At 41.3% G+C, this 12,507-nt stretch overlaps 1 protein-coding gene across 1 annotated transcript in view; it reads left to right on the plus strand.

Moving 5' to 3' along the window:
• Positions 1–828: 828 nt before the first annotated feature.
• gab2 (GRB2-associated binding protein 2) overlaps positions 829–12,507 on the plus strand; it is a 64,923-nt gene continuing 53,244 nt past the window's right edge. The window contains exon 1 of the mRNA XM_072691824.1: positions 829–1,134. Coding sequence (XP_072547925.1) covers positions 1,063–1,134 — 72 coding nt within the window. The 5' untranslated portion in view covers positions 829–1,062. The remainder of the gene's footprint in view (positions 1,135–12,507) is intronic.

Raw genomic sequence — 12,507 nt, forward strand, 5'->3', positions numbered from 1 at the left:
GATTGTCAACAACTTGTCAGAAACAGGGTAGACATACTCAAGCCACACTACTCTAGTTGACCACTAGATGGTGGCTTTTTCTAACCATCTGCTCTGTAGTTTTTTATTACAGTTCATTGGTAACCTATTTGCATACTACATGTTTACCTTCATTTTAATACTACACTATAAATTCCCACATGGCTTATCTGATTAGCTTGAAACACTAAAAATAAATGCTCTGCAGTGATTCCCTCCTCACAAGTTCATACTGAGGATGGAAATGAGCAGGTGAAAGTTATAAAAAGGTTAAAGATATTACATTTATAAAAAAAATTAGTAACAATTAAGGCTACTTTAACTTGAATACTTTCTTGCCATATTAACCTCGAGGGCGCTATGAGTTTGCTATAACACAAAAAGCAACATTAAAACCAAGGTAAATGTGCATTAAAAAATAACTAAAAATAGTTAGGATATATAATATAAATATTTGTTTAAAACGGTGCAATTTCTTAATTGCGTCAGTATTTAATTCCCTCTTAAACTCTGGGACATGATGCCACACCTCTCGTAATCCAGGTCGTCCCTTCACTTCGCTGGGCGTGGTGTGACGGGGGAAAACCAACGTGCGCCCACTTTGTTTCACACCCGTTTTCCGCATAGCCCCGCCTCCGCGCGCTGTGATTGGCCAGTAGTTCATATTAATAAGAAGTTGGACCGCTGGTGAGTTGGAACTATTAGCCAATTGGATGGCAAGGAGGGGTGAGGAGGGTCAGAAAACGGGTGTGAAACAAAAAACAAAAATAACGCCTTTTCACGCCGCTTTCCACACACAGCCCAGCTCGAGCTACGCGCCCGTCAACCGTCCCTGGTTTCCCGAAGCGGAGAGCGTTACTGGCCCAGCGACTTTAGCGGCAAGTTCAGGGAACAAATGGCCCTTGGTCCTGCTCGTCTGGCACTCTCGGGGCATCACTGAACGAGGCAGCAGATGGCTCTCCCTAAACGGCACCGCATCGTCTGATGAGGATACTAGTAGTTGTGCCCGTGTGAGAGAACCGTAGCCATCAGTTGTTGCCGAACATGAGTGGCGGAGAGATCATCTGCCAGGGCTGGCTGAGGAAGTCTCCACCGGAGAAGAAACTTCGACGATATGTAAGATATCATTTTTTTCGTTTCTCCATCGTGTTTTCCTCACTTTCTGTCACTGAGTATTTAGCTACAGTGACAGAGACGCTGGTTTCAACTGTTGCTCGAAATCTTATTAAGATTAGCTGAAGTGATTGCAGTGGTCTTTTAAACGTCTGAGGTGTCCCTTTGCTTTCAGCACCAGCAGGTGCGCCCTGCTGTCCTCCACTCTTGCTCTGCCCCCTAGTCCCAACTCCCATAAACAAGCTGCTTCCCTGTCCTGAGCGAATGGACACACTAGTGAGGATAAGTTCGGTGTTATTATCTGGATTTAAGGGTGTCAGTGCTGGAGCTGGGTGTGTAGCACAACAGGGTTTAAAGATGCCATGGAGCCACCGTCTGTCCCCTAATTCTGTTTGGGACAGCTGGCCTCACAACTGTTCCTGTTAAGGAAGCAGGATCTGATGTAGTAATGCTGGTAATGGTGAGGTGCATGCAGGCTGTGGACCATTCTGCCTTCCATCCTGCCATGGTGTCTGGACACTGGGGACTAACTGACTGTTAGTGCTTTCCGGTTTGCCGGAGCAGATAATGTTTTTTTTTTTTTTCCCTCTTTGTTCTTTCTTACTTTTGGTTTTTTTTTGGTTGCAAAAGCAAGGAAAGGCCTGCAGCTCCCGCTCTCATAAATACAGCTGTCCGGTGTTTATCTACAGGGTTACGTTACAGAATCTCTCCATCCTCCTGCCTAACTTTGCCATGATGTCATCCCTCCCTCTCTCTCCTCTCTCTTTCTCTCTCTTGCTCTCTCCTCTTTTTACTTTCTTCCTCTTTGTTGGTTTCATTGGGAAGAAGCCTGTATCTTCACATCTTCACAGATGACTAGGTCATTTCCTCATTGTCTTCCATGTAAAGCTTCCTTGTCTAGTGTGTAGCTGCTCAGGAACTGCTCATGTCAAAACAAACAGGCCAGCTGCAGTCAAGAGGAGGAAAGCTGTATGACAACGCCATAGAGCTAAACGCCAGCACCACCGGTCCCCCCTCACAGCCTTGCAAAAGCTGCGGGACAGCGGAGGTACAGTACACTCGTAAAAATAGAGGACAATTTTCAACTCATTCACTTCGCAAAAGACAACAACAGAGCAGAAAGCAGATGCGGAGACAGAGCCTGGCAACATCGTCTGCAGTAATCGTCCCATCGCAAAATTCCTCCCACTTAAATGGGCTTGGATGGCTAGTGGTGGACAATGCAGGCCATTTAGCAAACGGGATTGCTGTCATCTGACATTGCTGACATCCTAATGTAGAGAGATATTTTAAGCAGCTGTGGACTTCGGCTTTCCACCGCTGAGGTATCAGCGTATCGGCTAAAGCAAGGCTCTGTGTTGCCTACATTCCTCCGACAATATTAAGAAATATATCTGTGACCCACGGGTAGTGATTTTAGTGTGATGTACAGGTTGTAGTATCACTTTATTTACATCCAGTGTCTCGTTAAACAGGGATGCACGATGAGACCAGAATCACATCAGTGTGGGCAGATAATTGCTTCAACATATTACTGATATCAGACAGATGTTTTGAGTTCACAGATATTTCAAACCAGTATTTGATTTGATGTTTCTGTGATGTTCGGCTACTGTTCTAAAATATCTGCAATAGTTTTTTTTTTCTTTTTTAGCACATTTGTAACCCTACAGAAATACCTGGAAATCAACTGTTTATGTATTGGTTACGAATGCTCTTAGACAAAGAGGTTCTAGTAGTATTAAAGAAATAGATCAATGAAAAATCAATCTTCCAGCTAACGTTTCAGGAACATTCAGCAATGTTTTTAAAAGGGTTCAGGAAGGCTAGTCTGTAGCGTTACAGAAATAATGTTCCAGGAATGTTCTGAAAACACTGGATGTAAAAATGGTTTCATCACAACGTTATTAGAACATTTCTTACACAGCAATCCCAGGTAGACAAAAACGAACATAACTTGCCAAAAATTACAAAAAACTACAATAAATAAAATACAATACAATAAAAGCATTTGATGAAACTGATACATAATCACAGTTATATTACACTGATACATAAGCACACTGATAAAAATAATAATATTTAATGAATCTGTCATGAATTTTAGCATTTATATAAACATAGAACAGAATATTTTCTAAATTTACACTTTACGTTTAAATGATGGGCATGCATTAATTTTTGAAATATGGCTACCAAATGTGAAAAGCCCATATTTATAATCAGTTATATTAAGTGAGAATAAACAAATGCATTTTCTAGGAACGTCCTGAAAACTTCACAGATTGGTCGAGATCTGAAGTTTGCTTCTTTAGTTTAGAATGGGAGAGACTCATCTCATCTGTTGAAAAGAAAGTAAAATGACTAACAATTAGGCTACAATTGGTGATGCCTTATAATCTGCATAACGTCCTGCTTTGTATTATTCCACTTATTCTGCAGTGCATGGAATAATACAACATATTTGCTAAATCTATTTTCGGACTCGAGGCATCAGGTCTCACAGACTCTCACAGACATATGTTCTGTGACCTGTGGTTGCAGTGATATAAAAAGGGGCCAAAGAATGGGGACTTTGCTAGTTCCATGATTTTTTGTTTTTGTTCATGTCCCCAGTACCATGATGGGGTTATTCCTTAGTATTCCAAGCAGCCTTTCTGGAACTTCACATAAAATCTGCATTACACCCTTTACAGGCCCAAGACATTTATGAGATAAGTTAGCAACATTAGCCTAGCATCTCCCATTCTAAACAAATGAAGCAAATGTCAGATACCAAATATTTTGTGTCTTGGCTCATCACCTGCATCTGGCGTACATGGTAATACATAATGATTCATGTTAAATTTATATTTCACCAAATGTATCCTTTAAAAACTCTCAAGTGCACAATGCACTTGTCACAGCAGTGGAACCACATACAGTAGGTGTTCTGTCATAGAAAAGACCCATTTAAGCTAAGTGCTGTATATCACGCTTCTACTTTAATGAAAGAAACCATGAAGAAACTCCCATGTTTTTAAATGGTCAGCGTTTGTCTGCTGTGTTTTAGGGCTTGTACAGAAATGTGCTTTGTAGCTCCACGAATACAGACACTCACCGTTAACTGGCTCCGTCTGATTTGTTCATTAGCACCCTCTGTATCTGTTTGAAGTATTCTTTTAGGGCACTGCCATGCTTCATTTTGGTCTACTGGGTACAATCAATACGACCTCATTGTTTTTATACTGAGTCTAGAAACTGACTTGTTTTTTTTGGCTTGTGCTGGAGATCCACTATATCTCCAGCCTTTACCGTCTCAGTGCTGTTGATGGGTATCAGGAACAATCCCTATTTGTAACTCATGCACGTCAAGAGCATGTTTTCTTCTCTACAGTCCAAAGCACTCTTTATGGGGCAGCCATACGTGAAGTAAGCCCACACGTCATGTCACGTCGTATTTCACAAGGTATCACCTGAACCTTAGTCATGCCATGCAAACGGCATGCAAATCTACAGCACAAACACTTTTGGCAGTTAGTGCCCTGTAGCAACCGCTTGAAAAAAATGGAGGAATGTGTTGTCTTGAGAAGCAAGACTGTTTGCTAAAGGAACACTTCACTTAAATATGCTAACAGTGAATGACAGTTAGGCATATCTCAGTTAGCATGACCTCACTTGCCTTATTTTGAGCATGGCCCGTATTCATGGCATTTATTACAGGCCGTGCTAGCATTTTTGGGTGAAACACAGGAGGCTCCTCCTGCATGTTGTAACTACAGAAGATGACAGTGGGCTAAGGTGATGCATGCGTTGTGGTTGTGCGTATAACGTATGGCTAACCAATTGATTGTGCTTGATGTCAGAGGGGGAAATGTTGAGTGTTGGCATCAGCAGCGATCTGTGGAAACATGAAAATAGATGACTAATCCCGTGGCATCCCATTCCATGGCATCAGAGGAATTTACTCATCAGTGATGGGTCTGGAATCATTCCTCAGAGGCCTGTGACCAGCAGCACCCCCACTATGGTTATTAGAAGGAACATGCCATAACGTCTGGGTCTAAACAGTAGTTTGTGGTGGTGATTTCAGAGGAAACATATTTGTAGGATTATTTAGTGTTAGTACTTAAGATTGCCACAGGCCACTTCCATGAAATCAAATTTCTCCCTCCCACATATATGCATGACATCACACAGGTGATTCATTGTGTTACCCTTTACTTTGTTCTGTTCCTATGTAGCAAGATATGAAGATTTTGTGATCATATTCCATTACTAATACAGTCATATCGACATATCATGCCACACAGACAATGAATGCTGCTGGCCCTGTTGATGTGCAGCATGCACTCCTAAAGGTGATTTGAATTTTTTGAGTATTTGAGTATTTAAGTTGTTATTGATATAAATAAATAGTACATATGTGAGTCAGTTTTGGTTTAACAAGCCTAGCCTAGCATTGTTTAGTAGCATAGACCTGTACTAAGAAATTGGAAGTATGTTTTTTGTAATTAATCCTGAGTCATCCTCGGTAGTGTTGCTGTCCTCTCTGGATCCTCTCAGTGTCCAGACGGTCCAGTGTGTGATTAGGTATCGAAGAGATTTTAGTAGAGTCTGAAAGGGTTAGCTTTAAGCCGAGCACCTGGCACATACCTGGCCAGCACTTATTCTGGTTGGCAATTCTCCGAGCAGTGCTTCCCCCGGATGCCTAGCTTTTGCTTGTTGCCTTTTTAGCCTCACTTCCCCTGCTCTCCTGCGACTGTTATGAGGATACTTGCAGCACCGCTTCCTCCGCTCGGATATTCTCAGAGTGGACCTTCACCCAGTCAACTAGCATTAGCTTTTAGCCTTTTTAGGCAGATTTCCATATTCTCCCGATTTTGCTGTTGCATTTAGTCTCAAAAGGGCCGTAAATAAAACGAATCAAGACTGTTACTTAATTGGTCTGTTTTACTGTGCTGTTTCACTGGGTTTTGCTTTTGAAAGGGTACACAACAGTGTTTGAGATTCATGGTATGTTCCTTCCATGTGCCAAACTCTCATTGTTCAGCTATGCCAAGTTAAATACAGTGTTCCATTCTAGGGCCCCTTTAAACAGTATCTGTTGATTCCCTCTGCTCAGAGGTTGAATCTGTGAAGCTGTGCCACGGACAGCGCCGCTGCCACACTAGCTATAATAAAACCAGAGATCGGAAGTGGAGGGACAGTCCTGGCATTTCCCACAACAACAGCTCTCCATTTCCTCTTCCTAACCCCATTGTCGCTTTACACCCTGCCCTGTCCAGTGAGAAAGCAGTTATCATTTTGCAGCTGTTGATGAATGTGATCGTAAGATCTAAAAATACAAAAAATTTAAAATACAAAAATAATGTGAAACTGTTAAAATGAATATAAAAGGTTACATGAGATGAATTTAAAATCTGCACCATATAAATACAACATATCACTATTTTTTTTGTGTTGCTGAAAGGCTTTTAAAGCTACGCTCTTAAATTGTTCAAGAGCTTCTTTTTGTGGCTCTGAAAACGAATCATCCAGTCTCAGCCGTTCCTGATGGGTCTCTAAGAGAAGTCTCTAATGTATTTCTGAACTAGCAGGCGGTGAAAGTGTGTAACCTGAGTACCCAGCAGCAGCACTAGTGTTAGCGGCTGCCGCCCACTCTCCTGGTTCTTCTACTGACATCACTTCACAAACACGTCTGTTTGCGTAATTCATCACAGCATTCCAGACTGATCATATCGGGGGCAAGGTGAATGCAGCCCATCTTCTCTCTGCTTTGTGCTATAAATGTGTCCTTCCAGAGTGCTGGCGCAGCATATATGTGTGTGTGAGTGTGTGTGTGTATGGCAGTGTAATGTCTCACTGGGGTTAGTGTGCAGAGGAAGTTGTGTTTGAGTGCAGGCGTACTTTCATCCAGGGCTGCTTTTGTGCTTGGGGTTGTGTGTCTGCACATAGAGGTGGGCAATGGGATGATGTGTTCTCACAGTATGCTTGAGCACATCGTGAAAAGTGATCAGTGGGATTTGTAGAACAGTGGCAATTACATGCTTCAAATTACATGCGCTCTGCCCACAAATGCTTTCATCGCAACTGTTGCTGGGGGAATATGGTGTTGTTGATACTAGAGAACAGCACATCATCACCAGACTCTGCTAGATATGGGAATATGGGTTGCTATGCGAACCAGACCTCCTGATTTTTTGCTGGCTTTTCCTGTGCCAGTGTCCACAGAAGGGGAGCTCAAACTTGGCCTATAACGAAGTGATCAACACCAGTGTGTGTGTTCACAAAAATGCTTTTTGGGACATGTTGTTATATCATAGCCACAGTTCCACTAGCATACTGTAGCTTTATTTTTTGTTAGTGTTGTTGTAAGTGGCGCCACTTCTACCTATTGGCATGGATGGACACACACATACGAAATCAAAGTATTATTCTTTTTTTCTGAGGCTGAGTTGAGGGCCACAGTTTCTCATCAGGTTGAATGAGATTTTTGTCAGTGTTCTGTCATGCCTGTCCAAGCTGGCAGCAGTTGCCACACAAGAATGTATTTGTGGGTGCAGCATGGATAGGTCAGCTGTAGAGAGCCTGTGGACAGTGGGAAAGCCTATGCTGCTTTAGTACATTTTGTTAGTAAAAAACGAAACATGTGATGTGTTTTGTGGATCATAAAGTCTTGAAGTATGCCAATATTACGTTTTTGCAGTGTCACCCCCCACCCTTTTGTGTACATACTTGTGTCTGGGTGGGGGTCAGAGAGTTTCGACAGCGAGCAGAAGCAGGGCTGTCCGTGGCAGCTGCCGCCTGCGCTCTTGTTTTGCTGAGGGTCGCTGGGAAGGTCTTACCCCTGGAGGTCAGCAGTGAACACCTCCCAGTTCCTGCTTTGACAGACAACATCGCGCTAACACAGACGTTTTCCTTGTTCTACTTCATCAGAGAAGCCAAGGATTTGCTCCGGTTCCTGAGACTGCACAGACACAGTGCTGTGTTGGTGAGCACTGTGAAAAAATCAAAGCACTTTCATTCCTCAAGCATCTTTTCTGAGCAAACTTCAGTGATCAGCATTTAGAGTGTGTGTGTTTAAATATGTAAATATTAATTCTGTTTAAAATCTGTTAATATGAGGCCTTTTATACAATACAGTCAACTAAGAAATAAAAACATATATAAATATATAACATTATAAATCTATATTTATATTTATAAATATTATAAATCTGTATTTATATTATTTTAAGACTTAATAGACTCATTTAAGTCTATTAAGTATGTAATAATTGACCTTTTACCCGTTTTATTTATTATGCCATAAGGAAAAGCATCCTCAACTGGGCCTCTGACCTGACACAGTTTCTCCCTGACCCCACTCCAACCAGGATGTTACAGCAGACATGTTTGATCTTTATATAGCATGGAGTCTGTCCTTCAGCGCGTCCTGCGGCCGTACCTGTTTGTGTGGCTGCCCGAAGCTGAACTGCAGCGGTAGCAGGCTCCAGACTTCCTCTGGATGGCACCTACAGGAAACACTGCACCGCAGTGCTTTCAGAGGGAGGAAAACGAGCGAAAACGTGTTCACAGGGTTCCTAGCAGTCGTAGTTCTATTCTCACTGTTTGTTCATTTGGAATCTCTGAAACGAGGGCTTTTAATTGTAGGAAATGAGCTCCTCATCGGTGGCCGCTCTCGTGATTCAGAACAGAAAGCAAGGCTGTGGCCTGGCTTGAACTCCTATCATCACATTCACATTAGGAAGGCGGAAACTTGCCTTTGAGAAGGAGCGTCCGATCGTAATTGAAAATGCTGTTTAAGCGGTCATTCTTCTTTTTGTAGCAGCAGTATGAACATGGAAATAGATTGTTATGGCACATAAAACTGGCAGAGTGTTGCTTTGAGCTGTGCTAGTGCTTTTTTTAGGAGCTAATTTACAACTGGGTGGCGTTCATTTAACACATGGGAAGGTCTCCAGAGAATGCTGTCTCCAAATTTGTTAGGTATGCTGACTCATTATGGAGCCATTGAGCTAAATTAAGTGCACTAGGTGTTTTATTATTAAGCTCACAGATTTGGAGCAAATTGGTACAAAACAATATTTGTTCCACGTTGCTGCTATAAACGGCAGGCGGTAAATTTGATTATGCCAGAGCAGATGGGTATTTGGTGGACGGTTCCCTACATTGAGCTCATGACACTCATCTAAATTGGGTCACGACCTCAGATGCCCTTAGCTCTTTGCACACTATATCAAAATCTATCAGTAACATGGTGGAAGCAGGGCAGGATGCTTGAAGGAATGCGTACAAGAACAAGCCCTCAAGCGCTCCCATGCTTTGTTAACTACATTTTTGGGGGGAAAATATTTCTTTGAAGATGATCATCTGACACAGCATTTTTGTTTCTTCTCAGATATGGGATCACTCTTAATGCAGTATGATGTCACATCACCCTGACCACTTTTATACAACCGATTGCTAAATAAATCTCACATTCAAGCAGGGGTCTCAAGATCTGAGCTCATGCTTCAGTGGCTGTTTGCATCATAAAAGTAGTCCAGGGAGATTACTCAGAATGGTTATGTGCAAAGTCTTGGATTTTTCGCAAGTCAAACATTTTCATCCTTCACCAGAAACAGTCTTGTACTCGCTGAACTTCCTGGGAGCAGAGCATGTCTCTTATTAAAAATGGGAAATGCAGTAGCATATTATGCTGAAAAACCTTTAAAATGCCTTTGTCCGTCAGTTCCTACGTGCATACTGTGGGTCTCTAGCAACAGGTAATCTTTTATCAGATATGTGACAGAGTATCAAAACACTACAAGCTGCCATTTATAGTATTTTGTTCTTGGCAACAGAATGTTTTTACAGTTTTACACAGTCGTGGCTAGTTGTAGTTTACAGACCAGGTTGCATTCCAGATAAATTGGGCTATATGATGATGTTTTATTGTTATTGTGATAAATGTCAGTACTGGGATACACAATAAGGGTGTAATGGTAAACAGATGTTCTGGTTTAGTTCACACCACGATTTGAACATGAAGTCCAGCATATATATATATATATATATATATATATATATATATTACCCTGATATGCAAATGCAAAAGCTTTCTTGTCATGTGTTTTGAACAGAGAGTAGTGCAGGTTACAGTTTGTTCCACCTAGTATCATGTAGCCCAACTTGAGGTCGTTTGTACAGCCTGTAGTGTGCAGTGATATGTAAACAGTGAACATACACTGTCATTCAGGTCATACTTTTCTGTAGAGCTGATAAAAAAACAAAAGACACACAATTGGCTACAAAACTGAAAAGCTTTTCTCACGTTATAAAATAAAAAGAATCACAAATTGCATTAGGAGGAGCAGTGTTTTCCTGGATGAGCAGTGCTTCAGTTTGCACCAGGCTGAAGAAAAAATCAAAGTGTTTTGATCAATGTTTGTAATAGAGGTCTGAGTATGAAGAACCTTTCTTTAAAAGGTTCATTACACTCACACATCACCGTTACAAATATGGTTCTTTTTGGAACTGAAAGTGGTTCTTCTACGGCATTGCTCAAAGAAATACGTGTAGCACCTTTATTTTTAGGAGTGTAGATCATAGGTGTCGATTTGTGCTCGCCATAGTCAGGCATCAATCATCTTGAGCTAGGCTTAACATGGCATGTTGCTAACTGATTACAGCTTAAGGTATAATTGTTTGTGAAATTTGGTTCAACATCTCTCTCTCTCACACACACACACACACACACACACACACACACACACACACACACACATGTAAAGAATACTGATTAACTGATTAACAGATTTCATTACAAAAAAAGTCAGCCCTATTTAATTGAATGAAGTGCTGTGTATTTTGAGTAAAAATCACAGTACTTAGTGTGGGAGAGTAAAAATATCTTTAAATAGTGTGATGTTTACCATGTCGCCCAGCTCTATTCTCAATAATGAAAAAAAGAACAACATCAACAAATACCTGGTTATTTAGATAAAGGGTTTAAATACTATTCAGCAAAATGCCTCAATATTATTTTTGTGATACTACGCAGGCAGGCCACTGGAGTGAATTAGCCAGTTGAGCTAAGAGGTGCCCTACCGCTCTCAAAGAACATGCATAATGAGGGCGAACGTCATAAGATTTGTTGGCCTGTTTTGACAGCCGAGGGCTCTATTACAGGTGATGTCATCTTGAGCCTGTTATATGGTATTGGACAAGCCCAGATGTGTGTGCGCAAGTAGGATCAGGCGCATGCGCGTAAATACGTGCACAGCAGATGACTGAGGTCACATGGTAGACAGATTGTTAAGCAGGAGGGCCTTGCTTGATTAAAAGTGCTTCATGCTGTTTCTTCATGATGAGAGGCAGAGCAAGCCTTGGCTTAGCTCCATCCCTCCCTGAGCCTGATGTCCAAGACAAAGCCCCATCTTCCTTCAGGCACTTATCTCAGGCCGGTGTGAAATATTACCTTCCCAAGCAAATGACTTCAGCTCGACCACAGCTTTAAAAGGGTGTGAGCAATCCAGGGAATGGTTTGCGTTTGATTATGGTCATTATAATTATGAGGAGTTTCTCAGTAATGGAGCAAAACAGATTATAACAAGAGCATCAAACCACATGTATAAATACATACCTTCTAAAGCTATGAAGGCCAAACCTCTGGAGCTGCGTTGTTACAAATTATTCTCACTGAGCTCGTAATGATTTTTCACATTAAGCTGTTGTTTCTCCATTGCACGATTGTGTTGTATGTGTTTAGGACTGGACTTGTATATTTAGGAATTGAGAATTGTATTGAAGTCATTCAGGGACAATACACACTGCTAAAGGCTGATCCTAATGTGTGCACATGTCAACAAGTGAAAACACAGCAGGATGAACCCAGTGCACTCGAAAGTTGTTGATGGGTGTTCTGGATTTCAGTGTATCTGTTACCATACAGTGATAATGTCTCCATGCATAGTAGCACTGATTTACACTCCATAAAAAATATAGTTTTTAAATTTCATTTCTCAGCTAAAGCTGCAGAAATTAGTTGCCAATTTGAAGGACAGTTGCCTACTAAAGAGAGCAGCAGTGGGATGTAGTTGCATGCATGTATTTGCCACATTTTTTGGAATCTTCAAGACAACACATAGTTTGCTATTGTTCATTTGAGTCTGTTATTACTGTATAACCATATAACCAAATGTTCAGGTTGCCAAATAATCATAGTGCACCAAAAAAATGTTACATGATACAGAGCAGAGTTTAATATTGTTAATAATTAAAGGTGCCATAGAATGGAAAACTGTACTTAACCTTGGTATAGTGAAATAATAAGAGTTTGATACATGGAAATGACACTGTGTCACTGATACAGTCAACCTTAAACACTGTTGTTTTTCATTGAACCAACAA

The sequence above is a fragment of the Salminus brasiliensis genome, chromosome 11 (genome assembly GCF_030463535.1).
Source record: "Salminus brasiliensis chromosome 11, fSalBra1.hap2, whole genome shotgun sequence".
Classification (NCBI taxonomy): Eukaryota; Metazoa; Chordata; class Actinopteri; order Characiformes; family Bryconidae; genus Salminus; species Salminus brasiliensis.